This window comes from Fundulus heteroclitus, chromosome 1, assembly GCF_011125445.2.
Source record: "Fundulus heteroclitus isolate FHET01 chromosome 1, MU-UCD_Fhet_4.1, whole genome shotgun sequence".
Lineage (NCBI taxonomy): Eukaryota > Metazoa > Chordata > Actinopteri > Cyprinodontiformes > Fundulidae > Fundulus > Fundulus heteroclitus.
This window is the reverse complement of record NC_046361.1, coordinates 15,411,735-15,437,558: the sequence shown is the minus strand read 5'-3', so window position 1 is coordinate 15,437,558 and position 25,824 is coordinate 15,411,735. Positions and strand designations below refer to the sequence as shown.

The 25,824-nt window shown below is 41.1% G+C and overlaps 1 protein-coding gene and 1 long non-coding RNA gene across 3 annotated transcripts in view; one reads left to right on the top strand and one right to left on the bottom strand.

Annotated features, from left to right (window-relative positions):
• Positions 1-1,514: 1,514 nt before the first annotated feature.
• LOC118562926 lies at positions 1,515-3,681 on the bottom strand. Its single transcript, XR_004930891.1, has 2 exons — positions 3,600-3,681; positions 1,515-2,223 (listed from the first exon to the last, which is right to left on the bottom strand). It is a non-coding gene; the product is annotated as an uncharacterized LOC118562926 (long non-coding RNA).
• Positions 3,682-3,777: 96 nt separating this feature from the next.
• kazna (kazrin, periplakin interacting protein a) overlaps positions 3,778-25,824 on the top strand; it is a 174,465-nt gene continuing 152,418 nt past the window's right edge. The window contains exons 1-2 of one of the 2 annotated variants that reach the window (XM_036136159.1): positions 3,778-4,022; positions 4,117-4,306. In XM_036136159.1, the coding sequence (XP_035992052.1) occupies positions 4,132-4,306 (175 nt within the window). In that variant the 5' untranslated portion in view covers positions 3,778-4,022; positions 4,117-4,131. Of the gene's footprint in view, positions 4,307-25,824 lie in introns of both variants that reach the window. The other variant, XM_036136158.1, reaches the window with a different exon arrangement.

The following is a 25,824-nucleotide window of genomic DNA, read 5'->3' as shown; positions in this document are numbered from 1 at the left end:
TTCTTTCCAGTTGAGCTTAATCCAATCATCATATTCCGACTGGCATGTTTGACACTTTTTAATTCTGATCGGCCTGTTATTCCCATTAGTTTTGTCCATGTAAACGTAGCTAATGTAAAGTATGTTGCCCCCCAACCCCCTCCCATCCCCCTTTTATCTATATGTGTGTGTCTCTCCTCCCCTGTGACCAAAGTCTCATACACAACACCGGGGTCATCTATAAATAACAACATGATGTTCGCTCGCAGAGCACGATGGGTGGGGTATGGTCTGGGCAGATAGATGAAGTGTTACAAGAGCATTTGTGTTGTTCCCATCTCATTTCTTTTCTTACTGCGGTTGGTGGTCCGTTAACTTTCATATGAGGCAAGTCAACTGTGTGGATCTCGGTACCTGACCTTCAGGCGCATAGTCACATTCACACAGCGCCTCCGGCTACTGTAATAATTTCCGGGTGCACGCAGCAGTAACCCGCTCCCCCAGCTTAAACAGCATGGTGGCTAACCTGCACTCTCCACATGGCAGGATGGGTTACTCAGCTGCACTGCTGAGTGAGTGTGCATGTTTTGGCAGCCTAATGTCAGATTAATGCTTTACTGACTTGGGTTGTCATGGGGCCTTCAGATGGATCCGTTGGAATACATATTAAGAAACAATTTGGCTCTGCTATTTTTATCAGTTTTGACTAGAGCTAAGAAGCTGGCTGTGCGTCTATAACCGCAAATAACGTTTGGATGCTTGAGTGAAAAAATATACTGAAGACGGACAAAGCATTTATCTCCTTCATTCATGGTGGCAAATTTAAACGCACATTCTGATATATAATTAGGTTAAATGTAAACATAATGGTGTGTTTCTTTAAACGTATAAATAAGTGAAGTTGAAGCCAGATGTTTATACATGTGCTGTATACAATGACTTATTTATTGTATTTATCAAGGAAATACAAGTTTACCTTTGATATACTAAAAGTGTTGCAGCAAAAATCCACAACAAATTCAAATACATGGATGGTGGAAAATTTTCATTTGTTTCATAAATCTAGCAAGTTTGACAGAAGTGGCCCTGCTTGTCAAAATAGGGGAGGTGGTTGTGGAGGACCAAAATAATAATAAAACAAAAATTGTTTACCAACTCTATTTATTAATTCAATTTACCAAGAGGCCTCTCACAAAAACTAAATCCAAGGTCAAAAAACTTCAAAAGTTGAACTGAAGATCGTGAAGTTTAATAACTCCCAAAACAAGCCAGGAAGATGAAGGGAAACAATGGAGGGAAGAATTGCACTGGGCAGATTAGAGCAGGTGTGAGCATTGTAAAGAACATGAACCAGCAGTGACAAAAGTAATAAAGATGAATGCATATTGTGGGCAGAACATGAGTAGAAACAGAGAGATGAGACTATTGAGCAGACTGGAAGCAGCTGAGATAGCAATCAGATGAATGGCAGTGCAGGAGTTAAACAGACCAGAAACTAATGAATGGTACACAACACAAATTGACAAATGTATATATTTAAAATAATTAGAAAGTAATGTCATTGACCTCCCAATTCTTTTAAAAACAGCACCTTTCCCACTGCTGGCTTCAATTTGAAGAGATAGGACCCTCGTCCTGCAGATGGGAGAAAAAAATAATAATTTATGTCTCTTTCAGGCTAGTATCAGTGTTCTTGAATGTGGACAGCCTATAGTAAATTAGTCAGTTAATAGTTAATTCTTTTTAAATGTTAATGCTTTATTTTATTTTATTTATTTATTTGAATTACGACAATGCACATTCATCAACATGTCAGCATAAAGCATCAATGTAAATATGCCAGAATTAGCACAACAGCTAATAGTTCTGTTGGTAATACTTCCCTTACCTGTCGTAGAATGATGTCATGAGCTTGTTAAAATCATAAAGAGATCATCAGTGGTGAAGATGTACAGTGAGACGTATGTAATCAGTTGTAGGTTATCTCTTAGATTTAAACAATGCACATTGAAAATGTTCTAATCAATGGGAGATAAGCCTGGGTTACTGGATATGAACAGTCTACAATTTCATTATTGGCCATTACCACATTAAATGTTGTTTTTTCTTCAGCGAAACATCATGCATGTTTCTTTGTGGAGTTACCTTGGTTGACTCGGCCAGTTGTCAGTCTGCTTCATCAGCTGATTTGGTGGATCAGATGATCATGCATCCACAGGGATAGTTTTAAAACAGTTCACAGACCTGGGAAACACAGAAACATACCGTGCTGGATGCTGTTGCACAAACTGACAGTCTGATGCAAAACTCAAAAGTTTACTCCATTATTATTGACAGACAAGCTGCCGTGGATCTGGTGGATCAATCCAGCCGGCGGCAGCAGACTCAGCCAAGGAATCTCCACAGAGACTGTTAATATCTGCTAACAGAGTGTTCTTCCATGAGTCTGAAAATGTGTAAAAATTTTTAATGAGCCAATGACAGGCAAAGGAGCTAATGCTGATAATAATTTCACAGAACCTGACTTTCAAACAACTCAACAAACATTTTAAGGAATTCATTAAACATTTCCTGCTGCTTTAAGTAAAAATGTCACAAAAATGGATCTGGGATGAAGGTACCGATATACTAAATTAACAAATGTGTCTCGCTGTCCAAGCAGTTTTAGTGATACTGATATTGTGATATTGCATTATCAATGAAGATAATGACAACATTTGATTGCTTGTTTTATGAATTTCAAATATCACATATTATTAAAAGTGTAACGATGCATTCAGCTCATGACACATTATTAGGTCTATGGCAATGAGACAAGATATGATTTTATCTACATCTTGTTAAAATCTAATGATCCCCATTTCTGTGGAGGTTTTGCTTTCAAAAATACAGCAAAATATTTCACAAAACACACACCCTGTTTTAAAAAAATATGTATTCAGAGCAGTACATCTTAGTCCAGGTGTTATTAGTCTATGCTTTGTAGGTTTTATGCATGTCTGATTCTAAGATGATCTATCCATCTATCTATCTATCTATCTATCTATCTATCTATCTATCTATCTATCTATCTATCTATCTATCTATCTATCTATCTATCTATCTATCTATCTATCTATCTATCTATCTATCTATCTATCTATCTATCTATCTATCTATCTATCTATCTATCTATCTATCTATCTATCTATCTATCTATCTATCTATCTATCTATCTATCCATCTATCTATATATATATATGTGTGTGTGTGTGTGTGTGTGTGTGTGTGTATAGATACATAGATAGATATGTGTAAGTATGTGTGTGTACTACAGCCTTCCTTTGTGAAATTTATGATTCAGATCTGTCAGATTACAATTTTCCTTAGAGTTTCAGCAGAACATTAAAATATATTTTGCTGCATCAATTTGTCGCTGTGCAAAAAACTTAAATTGTAAAGCTCTTGTTTTTTTCATCCCAACTGCTCCTTTGTGAAAACTAATGATTTCCTTCCCTTTGTTTATGAGGCCACCACAGGAGGTCCATGCAGTATACGTAGACAGAGGAACAGCTACAGTGTTCTATTATAGACTGGTCTATAGGACTTTACTATGAATCGTTTTAGTGGAAAACACAAACCTGGAGCATTATCTCCTAAAACCAGCTGTGCTGAGGAGCCTTGACTTCCATGTGTAGGTTTGGAGTAGCCTACAACCCCCCCCTAAGTTTCACTGCGAATGGTACAGTCCATTTAAAAACGTTCTTGTCATCTCTCAACGCTCTGTGTCCTTTCAACAGTCAGCTGCAGGGTGCACATTTCACCGGGGCAGTGCTGGCTCCCTGACACACACACACACACACACACACACAGGCACACATGCTGTTACGGAGCTCTCAGAAACGCACACACAGGCATGCTTTCACACTGACACACACACCGTCTCTGCTGAAACGTATACTCCCCTCTGCAAACACATTTTTTCCCTGAGCCAGATGCGTCTCTTTAACTGGAAAGGACACACAGCTCTGAGGATTTAAGTTTGCATTTCCATAAACAACAGAGTGAGAGTACTGAAAGAGAAGGATTGTATTCCTTGTCAGGAAATGGTCAACTTGTCAGCATGACACCGTGTTTGGATTCCCCTCTGTCCTCCAGGCAAAAATCCTGAAAATGATGGATGACAACAAGCAGCTGGCACAGCGCATCGATGGGGCCATTCAGTCGGCCAGCCAGGAGGTGACCAACCTGCGGTCAGAGCTGAGCGCCACCAGCCGCAGACTGGCCGAGCTGGGAGCGACGGACTCCTCAGCCAGCATGCCGGAGACAGTGCAGCACAACCACAACGGTAAGCGAGCCGCTCCGAGTGTGCAGCCCGCCCGGGTTGTGTGCTGAGAGGCGGCAAGAATGTTGAAGCGACTGAGTGCCCTCCAGATACAGCCTGCAAAAGTGTCTCCCCTCATGAGGAAAGTGCTTGTTTCAGACCCGGAGGGTTGGAGGAACTGAGCGAGAACGGGAGAGCGGTTTCTGTTGACTTGTGTCCACTCTCTGCTCTCCCAAAAAAATCCACTCTCATGTTGGATAATTAACCTCTTGAACTTTTGAGGTGGAAGGGGTGGAGGGTGCACTTGTGTAGAGGCAGAGTGGGTAAAGTTACAGCGTCTTTTCACTCCGTGTGCTACTTCTCCCCTAGCTGGACAGAGGATCAGTGTCTTTCAAGAAGAGAAGGAGAGAGGGCTGGATTTCGGGTTGCTGTGGGTTACTGTTACCGAGCCGTTTGAATGGCTGCCCAGTCTGCCCTCTTAATATGTGTGCACGCTGCAGCTGCTTTGTCCCTTTTTTTTTAAATCCACTTACTATGACATCTATACGTTTAACAGATGTTAACGTAAGTTTCTTTATTGATGCACAATCATGTTTTCGCCTCGGCAGCATGTGGGTAAATGGGTTTTACAGCTCCCTTTTAAACTTCTACCGCACACACACACGTACGCAGAAACTCCTGCTGTTTCCATGGCAGTCAGCTGGTACAGTTGAGCTGAGGGATCGGATATGGTCCGTCCGCCTTGGCAGCCCGCTGCTGTGAAACAACCTCTCCCTCTGACACTTCCGAGATCACGCTCCCCAGCAGACCTGCGGTATTTCCTTCCCTACATGCAAAAACAGTTGGTTAACTTTCCCTTCTTACTGACAGGAAGTCCCTTAGATCTCTGATGACCCTTGGTTTGCTCTTTCTTTTTTAAATCAGGAGGAATGGGATCACTTGCTGTCTTAAACGGCGGATTGGTGGGCAGTTTTGAGTTGTGTCAGAGCTGTTTTCAGTGCCTTTGTCTCTTCCTGTGTGTATGGTGTGCCGTGTATTATCCCTTCGACACTGATGCACGTTTCACAGTCCTGCTGTTTCCATAGCAGTGTGTGTGTGTGTGTGTGTGTGTGTGTTTGTGTGTGTGTGTGTGTGTGTGTGTGCCAATGAAAGGGATGATGAGCATTCCTCTGGGAGGGTTTTGATCACTGATGTCCCCATCCATTGTTTCTGCTTGCTGGTTTTACTGAAATAATGCCTGAGATGAGAATATTATGCGGTGAAATCGCAGGCATCTTTGAGAATTTTTCTGAATGTTCACATTTCTAACGCAAAGAGTCTATATCTCAGCCATTTTTGCTGGCTCCTGCCTTTGTCTGACCTCTGTGTCTTGTATATCTTCTTGTGGCCCAGTCAATAACCCTTTTATTTTTTTCCTGTTTCACACCCACTTCTTGCAATCTGTTCTCAACCCCCATTCCCTTCTTGCAGTTCCTTACAGGCTTTGGATGTATAGCATAAACAACTGGGGATAGGGGGATAAGGTAATTTATCACAAGTGGCTGTGTTGAAAAGGGAGGTCTGTGGTTAGGGTCGATGGTTCATTGCACAACCGGTAAAAGTGAAAATCCCAAGAGAAGGTACGTTGGGGGCGTTCTCTGTCCCCTTCCCTACATGCAGCACTAACCCTTCTAGCAAGCCAGCTGACCTTAATTGCATTCCTAGTGCCTGTGAGGTTTGCATTTGCATGTTACATTCATCTCAGTGCAGAAAAAGGACTTACTCATGAATCTGTTTTTGGTGGTCTGGAGAGAATTTTCATGTTAAAATGTGAGAACTCACTCGAGACATGGTAAAATATACAGTGTTTTTTTTACCACTACAAAGTATTTACCAAAATATAACCCTCATGTCAATTTAAAATACATGCATCATAACCTTTTACAATTTTTCTATATAAACCGGGTAAAAGGCTTGTAGCTCACAATAGTTGTATTCTCCTTTGTCAAGACGTAGAAATGTTGGTATCAATGGATAACACAGTGTCCATCCAAGAAAAAGGTAGTGATGTCAAAGTCTCGTTTGTATTTTGTATTTCATCTATTATGACGGAGGAAGTCAGGAGAAATGTTTTGAGAGCAGTAGCTTGGACACCTAACAAACCGGAGCCCCCTTGAGAGGATTTAAAAAGTGCCCGCCCAGTGAGTAATTCACTGCAGCGGCAAATGTCAGTTTGTGACGAAAGCTGTAATTTGAAACATGAAATTCTTGAAGTACGCTCTGTTTCTGACCATCTTTGTTGCTCTGGTGTGCGTAGCCACGCTTCAGCACACTCCTCCCAATAAAAACATGGTACCAGAATTGCCTACACTATGCATTGACGCGCCACTGAGTGTTTGCTACGGTCTCACATGTCTCCACATAATCGACCTTTGTTTTACGTGTGAGGGTTTACCCTTACGACAGTAATATTTCTCTGAGGACACCATGATCAAGCCATTCAAACCCTTTATGTTCATCTTTGACTGCAGTTCAGGGTGCGAAACAATCACTTCAAGCTAATGTAACACATATAGCGAATGGGAGGGACACTAAAATACTAATGAACAATTGAGCTGCAGTTGAGTCAAACGCTCTCTGATTCATCTGGCTATGACATGGAGGAGGAAAAACACAGTTGTAACTGAAAACTACTTGTGATGGTTGAACACACAGGAGTACCATTAGGAGAGATGGGTTAGTGCCTTAACGGCATCTGTAAACATCAGCAGATGTTTCAGACTGACATGAGCGCATGAATAAAAGTAATAACCTCTGTACTAAAAAAAACAACCTTTTCTTACCTGATAAACATTTTTGTTCACAAGCAGCTGTAATTCCTGTGGTGGTCTGCTGTTCATTTTGTGCTTGAGCTATCAGAAAACCATCCTTAGATCCAATATTCTAAGTTGAAATGAATTAATTTTATTTCTAGAGAAATGGTTCCCTCCAGACCTTTCTGTTGCTAGGAAGTGGCAACATATCCATGTAACATGGTATTATCAGCCTTTCTTATCAAGAAAACAGTCTTTATCCTATGTACATCTTGAGTACACCAGACACTGTGAATCCAAATCACGTGTCATAATGCATTTATGGTTTTCACTTCCATTTTTTACAAGAAATATGGTGATATAGCATCTTTGAGCTGTTTTTTTTATTAGCTGCTTGAAAAACAAATGAAAGGCAGATTATGATTTATTCTTGTTTCATACTATCAGTATTTATTATTTTTTCTGATTCCAAAATAAGATGACCTTTAGATCTAACCAAAATACAAAAGAAGCACTTGAAAACTAATTAGATCTTAACTGGATTCAGTACATTGCAGAGATATTTTAGTTTGAACAGTTGTCTTTTGAATGACCCTGTCAGTCATACACATTTCTTGGGAGGTAATATGGGCCAGTCTTTGTTGATATGCTAAGTTTGGTGGAGCATGTATTTATGCACAGCTCTGTTGAGACCCACCCACAACATTTCAGTCAAGTTGAGGTTTGTACTTTGGTTCATGCAGCACCTAATTTTTTCCCCCTTCTTAATGGTTTTGCTGTACTTGCTGCTTTGCATGGGACAGTTATTTCATTTCACGTATTCATTTAGACCATTCTTTAGTTTTCACACAGATAAGAGTCACATTATATATATTTTTTTCGTAGACAGCATTAGAATGCTTTTGTACACAGAGGAGGTTGATCGGGATTCAGTGCTGGCTTAATGACTTCAATTTATTTAGGTTGTGTGACTGCAAAACATGTCCAAATATTAAACTAATCAATATTAATATGGTTTGCCTCTGTGCTTCACAGTCACTGTGAGACGTTTTTTACTGTTGTCCTTTGTTTGCTATTTGCAAAACTTTGCGTTGTGCATAAACAACTTTGGTAGGTCATTTTGCAAATTTAGCTATCAACCAACCCCAAACTATGTATTTAGAGTTAGTGTTTACATAAACAAGATTTCTACTAAACCTGCCATCACTATTTTTCAGGCAAGCTGATGGAGTGAAAACACTCTGAAACGTTAAAGTTAATGGATGTGTCATCTCCTGTTCCAGCCTGGTCCCACCTGCAGCATCTATCTAAAAAAAAGCAGTTTTATGAAGGCCTCCCGTCAATAAGAACAAGACTAAAGTTGTTCTCCTCTGAGTGTGTGACGAAAGCCATTGGCCTTTCCCAGCGGGAGAGAAACACAGAATTGCAGCCTGCTCTTGTGAAAACTAAGTCATTTTGTGGTGGATACGTTTTCCATCTTTTTTAAGTATTCTTGCTGTGAAACAACAATCCATGAATTATCAGGATTTTTTGCCGGTTCCCCTGGTGTATAGGATAACTGCTTAAGTAATGTGGCTTTCTCGTGAAATGACATTAAATGACAGATTTATGTATGAGTGCAGATTTTCTCAGAAAAGTGCGCGTCAGGGTCAACATTATTACCAAAATAAAGAAAGTCATTTTGGATGATTTAGTTCTTTCCAGGTGGATCAAAAAACAAACAAGCAGCAAGCAAAAGAAAAACTTACTTATGATCTAAATTTGTTCTATGACATGCAATTCTGAATATATTGCAGTTGTAAACATGCTAACTAGTTCCACAGCTTGATGCTTGGACATTTTAAGGGTTTAATTTCCCAAGTGGCTGCAAAACTCCTTTTGTTTTTATTCAAAGACTAGCAAATGATGGAAACCTTTTATAGCGAATCCAAAGTGTAACTGTTAACAAAACATGATTCCCTTTTTTTTTTTTTTTTAGATATTCATTTGTTTCAGCAACATTGTTAAGAATTGGATGACCCTTGAACGACCCCTGCATGGTGACTTACTGATAGGAAACCAAAACTCTGATTGGTGATCACACCATATCAAAGCTCTAACAGGTCACGCCGACATCTACACTCTTCACTGCGGAAGTTGTTCCTGAAGGAAGACTCAGTAAGGTCTTTAGATAGTGGAAAATCTACTGAAAAAGAGTCCAGAAAGAACATTTTGTTTTCTGCATGTCAACTGTTCCTCCATGATTAACAGGCGTTCAGTCGTCATCAAATGAAAGGAACACTAAGCAAAGTTGCTTAGTTGTGTTTTTATGTTTATTTTCAACTTCTGTCATGTTACATAGTGTTTTAGGAAATGTAGACAATCTATACGGGAGTCGTACAACTTGTGCAAGAGTTCAAAAACGCTACATGGAATACACTGGTAACCTTGCAAATCATGTTAATCTTGCTAAAATCTAATAAATAAAATAAATAAAAATACCAAAGGTAATTTCAAGTTTCTCTCTCTCTCTCTCTCTCTCTCTCTCTCTCTCACTCATTTTTCCTAATAATTGAAACACACATCTTGAGTGGCAGCAATGATACTCGTCCATGCTACTGAGGAGGAAAATAAGAGCAAACGCTATACTCGGAGGGTTTACATGGACAGTTTACTATTATGCACGGATCAATAGGTTAGGAAAACAAGGGTCGATGAAATAAAAAACTGCACTTATTTGGAACAATGTAATGAAAACACGAAAAAATCTACTTAACCAAGTTATGCAGCACTTGGGCTTTCTCACACTTTACAGTTGGATGCTCAAACACTGAAGTCTTGATGACTGGCTCGACTGCATCAAGCCCTTAGGCAGAAGCGTTTTCCTTTATGGTCAAGTTGGAATCCTGTCAGAGTCTACAGAGAGTAGGTTCATTCAATTGTAGTAGATTTTCCTAGCACAGCTTAGAGTTTTTTTTTTTTCTTGACAAATGTTATCTACCCTTGTCACTTCTCTCCTCTGCCCAGGGTGTATGCTTAGTTTGGCAATATCTTTGTGTCCTTTGGTGCTTCTTTTTTTTCCAGCTTATTCTTTTCCGCTTTCCTTTGTAAAGGCATTAGGAGGAGAAAACCCACTATGTGACTGAAAAACAAAGAAACAAGAAAGTGGAAACTATAACAGTCGTAACAGCCTGTGGTGAATTACCCCAAAACCGTGAAAGTGGCATCAAATCCCATTAATGTTTTTTTGTCACTGAAAATGACTCCCTATCTATCTGCTGTATGGAGATGAGAAACTTAATGACTTGTGTGAGGAAAAAAATTATAGTCCTCCTCAGGTTTTATGTTTATGGCACATTTTATAGTCATTTATTTTACAGAGCCACCCAACAGATGGTTACTCATCAAAGCAATACTCAAAAGTGTGACAAAACTGGGTTTGCCGCAATCGCTTTTGGCAAAAGTAATGTTGGTCATCTTCTAGAATCAAGTGCTGTGACATTTGGAATGAATCCTACCAACATAATGATCCGCCTCCCAATTGAAGTTGCATTTCAAGGGGAATGACACATGTTAGAAGGATTACTGTAGCTAAGTCCCCCAACATGCTGCTGGAGGTTGTAATTAGTGTCAGTAACTCATGATGCCAGTCAACAACAGTATGTTCAAAGGTCGTTTGTTATGTAGTCATCAGTTAGGATTACCCAAATTATTTGTATTTGGTAAAGGCCAGAATAATTGGAGACCATTTGCTTATGTCGGACGATTACGTACACTGAGATTACTGTCTTCAAGTAATGTGTGAGTGTGTGTGTGTGTGTGTGAAGTGCGGCAGTAGCAGCATCATATTATAGTGGTATTTTTTTAATCAGAAGGACTGGGGCACTTCACACTATAGACAGTATTAGGAGAAAAGACAGTTGTGTTGAAATATTAAAGCAACATCTCAAGGCAAAATCCGGGAAGTTAAAAGCATGGGGGCAATGAAGTGGTCAACACAAAACCCTGATCTCACGTCAATAGAAAATATATGGGCAGAACTGAAAAGGTGTGTGTGTGTGTGTGTGTGAGAAAGTGATCATTTGATCCAAGTTCAACAAGTTAAAGGTAATTATTAAGGGAATCTATATGAGTTTTGGAATTCCACAAAAGTCAAATATTCTAAAAAAAAAAAAAGATCTATCCCAATACTTTGGCATTCAGCAAATAGAAAAATATTTTGGTAATTGTGACTGACCTAAAACATTTAACATTTAGTCTGTTTAATTATCACCCTCCGTACTTAAGTATCTGGTTTCAACTGTAAACTTGAGGTTTTGAGTTGGCCGACTCGCGTCATGAGTTTAAGTGGTTCTCAGGTAATGTGAATTTATGCTGCCCTACGTCCTTTAGTCCACTTTTCCTGTAAAGTAATGCTAACACAAGCACACACTGGCAGATGGCTGGAGCATGTGTCCTCGGTTGTAGGTGACATTGCCTGTATTCAAATGCCACGAAGTGCAAACGCTGAGCTATGTTTTACAAAACCATGGAGGCAGAGGGTAAGGAGAGGGAAAGTGTAAAAGAAAGGTGACTTTTTCTCATGATTGCAAGAGTATCCTTACATCTAGTAGATGTTGTACTAAGAATTCTAAAATGGCTGAAAACCTATTGATTAATTTGACAGAAATTTGCATTTGTGGGTGAGAGTAGGTCGTAGGAGTCATTGTGTTTCCAGTGCAGTTTTTTGTTGTTGTTTCTGAACAGTATTTGGTTTATGTGTACACCACAGGGCCCAGATTAAACATGTTTACATAGATGTGTTCTTCCATAAAAAATTTGTGGGAATCATATAATACTCAGTTGTCGCCACAAATCCCGGGATCTCAATGGAAATTAAATGGACACTACAAGGAGTTGGATGTATTTTAGGCTGTAAGGCAATTAAAATGTAAGAGACCTCACTCTCCACCGAAAGGTCTATGCTGTAGTCTTGGAATACAGCTCACAATATAGCAACAGGAAATGAGGAAACTGTGAGCCCTTTTAAAAATAAAGCCCCCACAATGGCTTTTGAATGATGCAATGTGACAGCCAGGTGGGCGGATGGGTGTTGGGGAAATGCTTTTGGCATAAAATTTGATCTGCAGGTATTTATTATACTGTTGGATTTCAGCAGCAATGGTCAGATCAAAGGTGCAAGATGAGTTTTACAGGCAATAATTACTGTCTTGTGTTTTGTTTTTTATCAGTGTCTATGTGTATTGCAATGCTGCATGTCTGTGTAGACATGGGGTAGTCTAATCAAATCAGTGGATTGTCATTTCATCGTATGCCAACAGAAAACAACATTAGATAGTGTTTTTGTTGGATTTTGAACTGTTTCAGGTAGTTTTAACACAAATACAGATATTACATAAAAAACAAAAAAGTACACTGATATAAAATGCTTAATCTTAACAGGAGTTCAGCATTTCAAAGGGGCTGTCTCACAGTTTCCAATCTTGCCCTGTCTGGCCTGAAGTGAGGGCCTATCACATCTCAGATGTATTTGTGTTGCTTTTGATGCCCTTCTTGTTCTAAATAGTGAACGCATATTGGGATCAAGGGTGTAGAATTCACGGTGCTCTGTACTTTTCTTCATATTTAACAATCTACACACCATCTGTCGGGCGACAGTGGCACGGGAGTTACGGAGTGCTTCCTGCACTTGCCGGTTAAGACACTTGGGCAAGAAACTTCATCCAAATCGCCTGCTGGCGAGGGTCAGAGGGCCCGGTGGCGCCAATGTATGGCAGCCTCACCTCTGTCAGTCTGCCCTAGGGGCAGCTGTGGCTACTAACATTGCTCACCACCGTCAGGGTGTGAATGTGTGTGTTAACGAGTTAATGACTGACTGTAGTGTAAAGTGTTTTGGGGTTGTCAGACAAGTTAAAGCTCTATACAAGTACAAGCCATTTACCATTTACTTTAAAAGCGCTCCCAAACTGTCAGCCAGTTAATTACAAGTAACGCAAGTTTCAGTTTCAGTTCCAGTTTCAAGCATCCAGCTTAAATGGTGCAGACAGCATAGCTAGACATTAAGTCATTTAATTTTGGGTTATTTATGCAATATTCCAAATGAGGTTGATGGTCTAGCACTGTGCTCCTCTGATACCAAGTGAATGATATGTAAGAGCTAAGGCATTGCTTTAACATGTCCAACAATTCCATGGTAACCTGGTTTATTTGGTGATCAAATTGTGTGTGCCAGAGTGTCAAATGCACAGTAAAGGCCAATTTATACGTATCATTGAATCCTCTTTTCTATCTATTCCACTTCTTTCCCCATCCTTATATTTGGTTGTTGTTATTCTTCTTTTCTAAGTAAACAATGTATAAACCGTTGCATTATCGCAACCTCTGAGTGGAACTCTCAGGTTCAATAAAGCCAAAAATGGTATGAATCTAAGTACGAGCAGCTAATGCTCACAGAACCAGAGAGGTATGTTCAGGCCATAAGGCTGTGCTTATTTTCCCATGGCATCATGTCTTCTAAATCCGGTTAAACACAAGACAGATAGACAATAGTTTGACTGGTGCATTGTAGTGTGAGACAGAAGACTATGCAAAAATCTGGTGATTCTACTTTTAATGTTGCAATTCCATTTTTCTGATGGCAGCCATTTGAAAACTTAATAAAGAGGACGTGAGGAGTCCCTGATGTTACTGAATGGTATCATGTGGGAATAATTGATGTAGAGTAACTGGAATTCAGCATCAACTTTAAACATGTTTTGGAATATTTTGATAATAACTAAAAGCTGCACATACCATTGTGCTATAGAAATAAACGTCTTTGGATGTGGCTGTAAACAAAGATTTTGTTACAGAATTATTTTAAAGCCTACTTACACAGCCTGCTTTTAACTCTGTGCATTTCAAAGAGAAAATACAACACAATAGGATGAGATTAGTTTGGGTCTAGGTAGGTCAGATGAGAATTACTTGCCCTCCCTGCTCAGTCATTGTCCTTCCCATGAGCATTTTCAGACATATGGGCCAGTCTTGGGTCAGATATCTTCTAGCGCACATCCCACTGCAGCCGATTAGAAGCTGACAAATAGAGTGGGATCCCGGATCAGTGATTCTGTAAAGCCTCTACTCATGTGTCAAACTGCCTCCACCAGCTAAGACGGACCTTACAAGGGAGATGTGCATTTGTTTTCAAGTGTTGGTAAGGTATTGCTATGAGCCACATTGCTCGGGAAAAAAGGGCTCTGAATTCTGTGTTGCTGGTCCAAAGCAATGAAGTCTAATGTTTACAGACAAGGACAAGTGGGAGTGAGGGTGCAAATATGCATGACTGAGGTAGTTATCTGGATAGTAAGCAATCCCATTTACTTCCAGCTTTGTATTTGATACACTCTTTCTGAGTGCTTACAACATTCCACCAAATATATCTTATATATATGATGTTTTTACAAAAGCTTATTATTAAGGTAATCTAAACATTGCTCACATGCCAATGTGGAAACACACTTTCTTCAAAATGTGAGAATTTTCTTTAAGATATAGATCAGATTTTTGTTTTAGAAGTAAGGTTGTGTCAGGAAGTTGTGACCTTTAAATGGTTTGCCCTATGGGTACAACATTTGAAGTTACTCTGAACAACGTTCAGCTTTTCTATAAAGAGGGTTGCACATAAAGCCTGGCTGCCCGCCAGGCTTACAACACAGTGGAGGAAACCCTGGTTAGGGCTTGGATATTTTTATTCTGGTAAAAGTAATAATTTTCCTTTAACTTTCTTTACAACTCTATCCTTTATAAAACAAGCTTAAATGTTTTTTTAAGTGATAGACCATCACATAAAAAAACAGTGAATGGTAAATGGCCTGTACTTGTATAGCACTTTAACGAGTCAGAGGACCCCAAAGCACTTTACACTACATTCAGTCATCCATTCATTCATTGACACGCTGACGGTGGTGAGCTACATTGTAGCCACAGCTGCCCTGGGGCAGACTGAAAGAAGCAAGGCTGCCACCGGGCCCTCTGACCACTGACAGCAGGGAAAGCAGGTGAAGTGTCCCGCCCAAGGACCTGGCAACTGAGACAGTTTGAGCAGAGATTTGAACCAGCAACCCGCCGGTTACAGAATGAACTCCCTAGCTCCTTGGTCCAAAAAAAAAAAAAGCGAAAATACATAACAGTGAATTAAATAGAAAACAACAAAGGCATTTCAAGATTTACAAATAAAAAACTGGAAAGCACAGCTTGCATTTTGATCCAGCCCCCCAGTTTTAAATATTTCCAAGGTCCATAATCTGCTGCAACAACAGCTTCGCATCTGCTATGTGTCAACCCGCTCTGCAGTAGAGGCAGACATTTTTGTCCATTTGCTTTAGTGAAATAGCTTAAACTTCATTAGAGTGGATGACTGTTACGGTGGCAGCTCAGCAGGGGTGAGTGTTCTGCATTCCTTCAGTTCGTTCTAATATTTTCTGTTGTTTGTTTTGGTCTTGTGTTCCCCCTCGTGTCTCTTCCCTCCCTACGGCTCTGTCTCTCTGCGTTCTGGAACCATCGCTCCTCCTACCACCACCCTCTGCCACCTGCACACCTGGTCTTCATCTTCATCAAGCTCAAGATAAAAACCCGGCCTTTCTCAACACTCCTCACCGGATCGTCTGCTGCATTAGTCCTGAGTTGCTCACCTCGCTGATCTTCAGCCAGCTGAGTCCGCGACCGATCCTCCCCTCCCGGACGCTGCCACTGCGACTCATCCTCAACTCCGCGGCTGGGTGTTCGCCGGTCGGTGCCTTCCTCCTCTGGGTCTCTTTTGTCGGTCGCTCCCTGGTCACCTGGGTTAATCCTCCCGCTCCGCGTCCCCGTCCCAGCGCTCCCTATTCCGGGTTACCGCATTCCCCGTTGTGTTTAATCCTTTTCCTGCCCTAATTAAAACAAGCCTTTTTTCAGAGTGGTTGCGTGTGGGTCCGTTCTGTCTAACCCCTAACAGAACGATCCGGTCACTATGGATCCAGCACACTCTGACCCCCCACCCACAACTCCCCCCTCCGCGCATGAGATCGCCTGCGCTGTCGCGTCTCAGGGCGTGCGCCTCCAACAGCAGGCAGATCTCATCCAGTCCATGACTGATTCCCTGCGCGATCTGGCCGTCGAGGTGTCCCGCCTCCGCGCGCCCGCTCCAAGTCCCCAACTCCCCGCAACTCCACCCGTGGTTCCTCCCACAGCCTTCACCGAAACGCCCGTAGCAATGCCAGATAAATTCGCTGGGGATATGGGGACGGTCGAAGGTTTTCTAGTCCAGTGCGAGCTGGTGTTTAAGAGGCAGCCTGTCACGTTTCAAACCGACGAGGCCAAGGTGTGTTACGTCGCCGGATTGCTCCGCGGCGACGCGCTGGCCTGGTATGCGGCTATCAGCGGGTGGTTGGTGGGAGGATTTTGCTCTTGCACAGGTCTGGCAGGCTGCCACGAAGCTGCGACACTCCTTCTCCATTGACGGCCACCAAAAACGTTGTCGCAGCAGGAACAGCGTTCGTGCCATACCAGGATGACAGGCAAATTTGCTGGCATGAGCCCACTGCAAGACTCGGGAACGGGCACCGGAGGGGACATACAGGCGGTTAGGGGGGCCGTTGCCGGGATCCGGTTCAGTGGACTGAGCACGGCGCACCAGGGATTCCACCTCCCAGACGACCGAGGCGATGAGACAAGTGGGGGGTAGGATGGGATCCGTGGAGTCCAAGGGGAGGTCTGGGGAGTGGATGCGGGACAGGGCATCAGGTTTTATATTCTTCGAACCTGGACGATAGGTGAGGGAAAAATTAAATCTAGAAAAGAACAGGGCCCAGCGAGCTTGGCGGGGATTAAGTCTTTTGGCTGTTTGGATGTAGGATAGATTTTTATGGTCGGTCCAAATAACAAAGGGTTGCTCAGCGCCCTCCAGCCAGTGCCTCCACTCCTCCAAAGCCAGCTTAACCGCCAGCAGCTCCCGGTCTCCTATGCTATAATTTCTTTCAGCAGGGGAGAGGCGGCGAGAGAAATACACGCAGGGATGCGTCTTGTTATCTACTGGGGAGCGTTGGGATAGAGTAGCTCCGACCCCGCAGTCCGAGGCGTCAACCTCGACTATAAATTGGAGAGAGGGGTCGGGTGTAACGAGCACGGGTGCGGAGGTAAACATTTTCTTCAGGGTCTCGAATGCGGTGGCTGCTTCGGGAGACCAAACAAACGGAACTGACGCGGAGGTTAAACGGGTGAGAGGGGCCGCCACCGTGCTATAGTTGCGTATGAACCGCCTATAGAAATTGGAGAACCCAAGGAATCTCTGAAGTTGTTTAACCGAGGTGGGAGCGGGCCATTCCGCGACTGCGCGGATCTTCTCCGGGTCTGCTCGGAGATGGCCCTTCTCGATAACAAACCCGAGGAATGGCAGAGTCGTGGCGTGAAAGTTGCATTTCTCTGCTTTCACATACAGACGATTTTCAAGATGACGTTGGAGGACGAGACGAACATGTTCACGGTGCTGGGCAGCATTCTCGGAAAAAATAAGGATGTCATCCAGGTAAACAAAAACAAAGCGGTGTAGAAAATCGCGAAGGACATCATTAACTAAACACTGGAACACCGCTGGCGCGTTGGTCAGTCCAAAGGGCATGACCAAGTATTCATAATGGCCCAGCGGTGTATTGAATGCTGTTTTCCACTCATCACCGTGACGGATACGCACAAGATGGTAAGCGTTCCGCAGGTCTAATTTGGTGAAAATAGTGGATTTCGCAAGGGCGTCAAAAACAGAATCAAGGAGAGGGAGTGGATATTTGTTTTTTATCGTAATGGCGTTTAAACCACAATAATCTATGCACGGGCGGAGGGATTTATCCTTTTTAGGCACAAAGAAAAACCCAGCAGCGAGAGGGGAAGAGGAGGGACGGATTATACCGGCGGCTAGGGAATCATGAATGTACTGTTCCATCGATTCTCGTTCGGGGCGAGACAGATTATACAACCTTCCCGGGGGGTAAGACGCACCCGGGAGGATATCGATCGCGCAGTCATATGGACGGTGGGGCGGCAAAGAAAGTGCCAGGTCCTTGCTAAAGACCTGTGATAAGTCATGATACTCCTGCGGTACACCGGTAAGGTCCACAGGGGGCGGTGCAGGGGGAACTGAGATACCCGGGGAGCGAGCGGAGAGTAAACAAGACGCGTGACAAGCGGTGCTCCAGTTACGGACCACGCCGCTACTCCAGTCGATATTAGGATTGTGTTTAATCAACCACGGGAGTCCCAGGACCAAGGGAGCGTTTGGAGAGGTGATTAGGTGGAACGAGGTAGTTTCACGGTGGTTTCCTGAGGTGACTAATGTTATGGCGGGGGTGCGGTGAGTGATCTCGTAGGAGGGATTTCCACTAAGGCTGCATTAGTCCTGAGTTGCTCACCTCGCTGATCTTCAGCCAGCTGAGTCCGCGACCGATCCTCCCCTCCCGGACGCTGCCACTGCGACTCATCCTCAACTCTGCGGCTGGGTGTTCGCCGGTCGGTGCCTTCCTCCTCTGGGTCTCTTTTGTTGGTCGCTCCCTGGTCACCTGGGTTAATCCTCCCGCTCCGCGTCCCCGTCCCAGCGCTCCCTATTCCGGGTTACCGCATTCCCCGTTGTGTTTAATCCTTTTCCTGCCCTAATTAAAACAAACCTTTTTTCAGAGTGGTTGCGTGTGGGTCCGTTCTGTCTAACCCCTAACAGATGACCTGCTCTGAAAATCAAATTTCCATCGTTGATATGGATTCTCAATCAAATTCAACTCTGGACTTGTCTTGGACCTTTCTAACAATACATTTTTAAACAATCATACTTTGATCTTTACCATGCCGCTGTGACTCTGGCTGTATGTTTATGGTTATTGTCCAGCTAGAAGGTGAACCTTCACTCTATTCTCAAGTCTTTTGCAGCCTCTAATGTCTTTTCTTCAATGTTTACCCTGTATTTCGCTTCATCTATCTACCCATTAATTCTGAAAGCAATCCCTCAGCAAAAATGCTGCCATTAACATGGTTTGTGGTCACAATGGTTCGTTTAAGATGATTTGAAGATCTATTCCAAAAATAAAGGTTGGTGTGGAAGCCAAAAATTGTAACTTTGGTCAAATCTTGAACAGAGCACCGTATTCATCGTGTTGGCGCCACATGAATTGGGACACACTTGCCACGATAGCTTTCATCTTGCAAGTCTTTAGTAAACGCCAGGTTGGAGCACATGACTAATAGTTGTCCTGTCAACCCTTGTTTTTTCACCCAAGTGGTGCATCTCTGCAGCTCCTCCAGAGTTATCTCTTGGGTTCCTTTGCTATTTCTCTGATAAACGTTCTCCTTTCTCATCCTGTCAATTTCGGTGGACATCTATTCCTTGGTAGGTTTGCAGCCGTGCCATAATTTAACCATTTTCAGATGATGGCTTAAACAGCACCATATGAAATTCGAAGATCGTGGCAAATTGTTTTATAACCTAATCTTGGTTTTAAACTTCATCGCAGTCGCTGGTATATTTCTTGGTCTTCATGAGGCTGTTTCTCTGGTGTTCTATGAGGAACCTGACACCTTCGCAGAACAGCTGTATTTATACAGAGATTAAATAACACACATGAGGAGTTCATTTACAAATTATCAAACTTCTGAAGGCAGTCGGTGGCACTTGGTTTTATTTGAATAAAGGGGCTGGACTCATATGTTAAATTTTTAAGATTGTTATGTGGAAAGCTTTTAACAACCATGTTTTCTTTCACAATTATGTTCTACGTTGTGTTGGTCTGCAGTTTAAAATCTCAATAAAAAAATATAAAAAGTTATGGTTAATACAGTTGCAATAGTTTAAATGTTTGAATACTGTCACTGACACTTGCTTAAGGTCTAAGATGGAAAAAAGGCACAACACCAATTTCCTCTTAGAGTTTATTGTTACATACTTTTTTTTCTTCTAATAATCATATCAAAAGTCAACACAGACACATTTTGTGCCTGTGTACGTTTTGGTGTGTTAGTCAAGTCTGATCATTGTTAATAAGAATGATCATCCTGTCTCCAATCATCCATATATCAGCGTGCATACTGCCCAGCCAGCTGGTGCCTGCTGGGTTGGAGAGGCAGACCGGGGAGGCGAGCATGACACAGTGGTGGCAGGTGGGCCCCACCATCAGGTACCGTTATGCCTGTGGCCACAGGCGGGGCCGCCTTAGAGCCGCAGGATAGAGTGGGGACAAGGCGTGTGTGGTGGAAAAGTGAAGGCGGGATTGTGAGCCATGTGTATGCCAACACTGACAAATTGGATAAAGCTTCCAGACGATAGCAAGGGCAGTGCCAGAGTGAGGCTGACGCATGAGGGGACAGTCATGGGCAGAGTAATGAGGAGCAGATGTGTGTTTCATCACCACCCTGGCATCACACTGAAGAAGAAAAATGCTCCTCTACAAACATTTCATTTAGACGATTTAATTTTCAGATGTATTAAAGTCTCAGGAAACCGAGGACCTTTCCACTCACTGGAGCACAAGATACAGTATATGATAGCTTTTTTTGTTTTACAGCAAACAAAACCTCTTGATAATATTACTCATAATTGTTTTACACACCAATAATCAGAGTTTTTGCAGTACTTTTTTTTGTCTTAAAAGTTGATTAGAAGTGATTTCTAAGTTGTAAAGAACTTGCAGTGTAAGTTCTTTACAACTTAGAAATCAAACCGTGAGCTTCTAAAGGTTGCAAATGTGTGATTTGCATTATTTTCTCCAGATGTTATGCTTTGGTAGCACACGTAATCGCACTAAAGTGGTTACATTTCTTGAAGTCCCAGTGATTTATATTAGTTTGTAAATTGCACGCACCATAAAACCAGATCTGTTTTTTTACGACATCATAAACTTTATTGTTTGGTACAATCGTGTCTTGGCGAGCATGATAAAGTTGTCTTATTGATTAGATGAAAACCAATTGAGCCTTATTACCATGACTCTATTCAGTTTACATTCAAGCTGAGCTAAAATCGCTCATTTAGTCAAAATTGAAACGATTTTAGGAATCTTTTTATTTTAACTTTAAGAATAAAACTTTCACTCATATTTGCTAAGGTATAGTTCTGTTTTTCAGTCCAAAAGTCTTATGAAGAGGACATAAAATCTAACACAATCACGGCTTTATTTTTCTCTAACCTTACTTGAAGGCTGACATATGTTTATTCTTATTCCACTCAGTGATCTGCCCCATTATCTTACCTTATGGTATTGATCAGGACAATTTATTTGCGCTGAAGCTTGGTATAGTGCGGCTTTATAGGTGCAGAGCAGACATAAAACAGGCACTTGTACATATTAGATGTTAGATTTCTAAGAGTCCATCTGCATTGTTAAATTGACATTAATGGGGATTTGATTGATTACTTTGACTGACTCTGTAATGCATCAAAAGGCAGGCGAGTAAATGCCACTGCAGACTCAGCAAGCAGAGGTGTTTGTTTAGGGTCGATGCATCTGAAGCCAACACTTAACTCTCAACGAGGCCATGTGAATGTTAAACTCCCGGTGACCTGAAGATGTGATGTCCTCACTCAGTGATATATTATGATGCCCTCTGTGTAAGACCAACTGTTTTTGTGTGCTTGTTTTATAGAGCCCTATCAGAGTAAAAAACATATATACAAGAAACAATGAACATGTCAATGGTGAGAGAAAATTATAGCTTTTGCTTGAAGTGTATAAAGAAATACCACATGTATCTATGAGTCTCCAAAAATTTTTCTAACTACATGTATATATGGGGAAATCTAAAACAATCTCTTCTGGATGTAATGCAGCAAGACTGATAATTGCTAATCAAGTTTACTTAATTCTAAAATGATTTTAATTCAAAACTAAAAGACAGCCTTCATGGGTACCGATTGTATAATGATGAAAAGATCTTTGCTATATGACTGTTTCTTCCAATCCAAGAAGCATTAAGGCTCCTTTTACTGGACAGGACTATTAATAGGTTGAAGGTGAAAAGTGACCTTTAAAGCTTAATTATATTCCCTTAAAGCCAGGTAAGGCTTAAGCTCTTCGGTTAGTAAGGAAATATGCAGTGCTGTGAAAAAATATTTTCCCCTGAACGAGTTCTTCTGTTTTTCCTGTTTTTTTTTGTTTTTTTTTAAAAAGTTAAATGTTTGAAAAAAATGTAAGATCACTCATGACCAAAAAGATCACAGAAGCCCATATCACATTTGCCAGAAACCGTCTTGGTGAGCTTTTGGGACATTTTGGGAAAAAAACATTTTCTGCCTTCGGTTCTGGACCTAAAAAATGGCCTAGTCAAAGCCTAAAAACGTCCACTTAAATCAATTTAAGATGGTTTGGCATGACCTTGAATAGACTGTTGATGGTGAAAACCCCTTCAGTTTTAAAATGATTGACCGCAGATGTTTCAGTGGATGGCACAATCAGTTATTAGTTTTAGTGAGCAACTATTTATGTCAGTCAGGTTGGTTTGGATAGTTTTTTTTTCCATGTAAGTGAGATTATTATTTGAAAACCAGTGTTTGTGTTTACTCATATTAAAATTGGATTGATCTGAAACATCATCAAGTGTGACAAAAAAGCAAAACAGAAGCCTGTAAGGGGTCAAACACTTTTTCACAGCACTATACTTATTTCTGCAGAGCTTGCTGAGGGCTTTGGCATCCAGCATATCACAACCTGCCTTGTACTTTTGTAAACAAAGCCTGCAGTTTTTCATTTTCACATATTTAGAGGCGAGTGAACCGAGCCAAATGGGCCTATGGTGGACCAGTTGTAATTTTTATGATTCAAATTTTTCTCTGATTAAGATGCATCTGAGAAGAATTGCTCACTTAGTGAATTTGTTGTGCAAATACTTGAGGTGTAGTTTTTCCCCTTTTGCCGTGACGTGTAACTCTGCTCAAACTGAGAGTTCAGTTAGAGTTTAAAATTAAGCTGATTTGATTAAGCTGATTGAGCTAATTTCTTGCTTCTCCAAGTCTCCGCCGTCTCTCACCTTTTAGTGTCCTAATCCTGCATCGAGAGAAACCTCTAAGTTGGCAGCTTGTTGCTTATTCGTGGAGTTTCTGCTTTCTCAATGTTACGCTGGTAATAAGTGTTAAGCAGGAAACTTGTCATCTAGGGAATATGAAAAGGCAATTTAGTCTCTCCATGTGGTAATTAAAATGTAAAGCCAATAGGATGACATGGGATAAGAAAGCACCACCTAAAGTCAACATAACTTTTAGATAATTTAAAAATAACAAAGAAATTTAGATAGTATGACAAGTTGTTTTAACATACATTCAATCAGTCAGAAAAGTGGCAAATTTATGATGCCATGTTGCTCTCTGACACCCACACACACATCAAGCTTGTCTTTATAAGTTAATTGCATCATGTTGTGAGTGATCTGTGGGTTGAGAATCTTTGCAGCTATAATCACTGATTTGTAAGTGTACAAAGAAAGGATTCTTGCTTGACCAGATTGTGTGGTGGGACAATCTTTTACTGTCAGCAGCTACAAGGCAGGAATCTGATGGTGCTGTTTAATTGATTCGGGTATAAAGTGATGGACATCGGAAAATAACATCCATTAAGGTTACTGTACAGTTCAAGCTTTATTTTCTACCGTCTTATTGAACAGTAACTTACAAATAAGGATACTGACCAATAAATCTGATAAAATCTGGCCAACAATTATAATTACATAATTAGCTAGATAAGATCAAGAAAGTACAGATTCAGTGTTTCTTATGTTTCCCTCACTGAATATTTCCTACTCTGATTCAAAAAACTGTATGACTCACGCTCACAGTAAATTGTTTGCCGATTGGAAGTAAGAAAACGTCTTCGAATTTTGAAAGTGCGTGCTCAGGGACCTAACCAGGGCAACCTCATGTCAAATAAAGTTTTTTTTCATTTTATTATTTCAAAACATCCTCACTGTCAAAAGAGTCGTGCCCTACATGTATCTGATTGATTTGTTAAGATACAAACCTGCAAAGAGAGACATTATAGCTTTTATGGTTTACATGTAAAGCTGTTGGGTCTGCATGATCAGGAAAATATGTAATTGCAACACTATTGCCAAAGATTGTGATCCCAGTATCAATTGTGATTGATCTACATTTTCATGACTCTTCTTTTAACAATCACAAAATGTCCCCACTGCTCTGAGTTTTAGCATATAATTTATTAAGAACATACACCAGGTGTTGGAAATAAGGACAGTTACAGTCCATCCAATTGGCTATATATTATTTCTAAGCAAAGTGTGAATGTATAGGACTTAAAATAAAGTAAACTATCAAACACTACATCAAAACAGTCATTTGTGATTGTTATATTGCACACACGTTGCAATAGTGGTCGTGAATTGTTTTATCGTGCAGCCCTGTAGTGTCATGTTTTCAGGAGCTGGACCGAAGTGCAGATACGAGCTCAGGAGTTGCATGATGATTATTGACTTAAAGTACAGGCTTACAAGATCACAGGTTTACAGGAACCAGGAACACAGCAGGGTTGAGACAATGAGACAGACAACGTGAACTGATCTTAAAGGGGAAGAGACGGAGGGAAACAATAGGGTGGTAATTAGGCACAGGTGAATCAAGGGATGCAATCAGGCTGAAAGAAAGAAGGGGTAATGAACCTGCAAGTGCCGGAAATGAATAGAACCTACTGCGAATGGAGAATGCACCAGACATGGACATGGGGAAGAATCAAACTAAACTAAGAAACAAATATAACAGAACTACAGAAATAATGATAAGACATAACATAACAGAAACAGGATCTAACAGATACGAGAATATAATAACATAACGTTGACAGAAAGTGAATAAAAAGAACATAAACATAAGATAGGATCCAACAGAACAACTAAACTTATTAAACTATTAAACCTAACGGCTAACAGAAAGCTAAACAGGTGACAAACACGGGTGTCTAACGGTGTACAATAAACAGAGTAACATAAACACAGACTGCAGGATCCCCAGGGGGCAACCATAAATATTCACACCCTGGGGATCCTGACATATAGCATCTTGAGAAAGGTACTGCTTCCGAGTTGGCAGTTTCAACTTCAAGGGGAGTTCATGTAAATATTTTTTTACTACTATACATGCACATTTTGTACAATTTCAAATCACCCATCTCAGTTGCACATTTGATTTAATCTGAAAATGCCATTTTTAAATAACTGTACAGTATTTTTTTTCTTTTGTTTTAAACTTATCTTTTGCTGGCTGCTGAAGGACCTGAATTTCCCCACTGTCGAACAATAATTATTCTATTATTATTATTATTCTAATGTTTGGAGTGTTCCTAGAGAAAAAGCTGATATTCAATAAAGTTATTGAGTATAGTTATAGAATATAGTGAGAAGTCTTAACTTGTTCCTTGCTTTTAAATCTTCTTTAAAGTGTGTAAGATTTACACACTGGGGCACCATCTAGTGGTGTGATAAATTAATCACTAAGGACATCACCGTATAAGCGCGTAATAACTACTACAGAAGCCGTGGAGAGTCATAAAAGTGACAATATCAACATGTCCTCCATGTATTTGATACCCAGCTACTGCTCATAGCTAATAGCTACGGTCATTACAAATGACTTTGGGTTTTTTTTTTTTTGTTTTGTTTTTGAAGTAAATTCCGTGAGTCGTGTATTTTTGGGCTTGTTTCTGAAGGTGTAGTCACTTATTTGGGCTCTAAAGTTAGCGACAGGTAAAGAGACCCTCTCGCACTGCAGCACTACGGACAAGA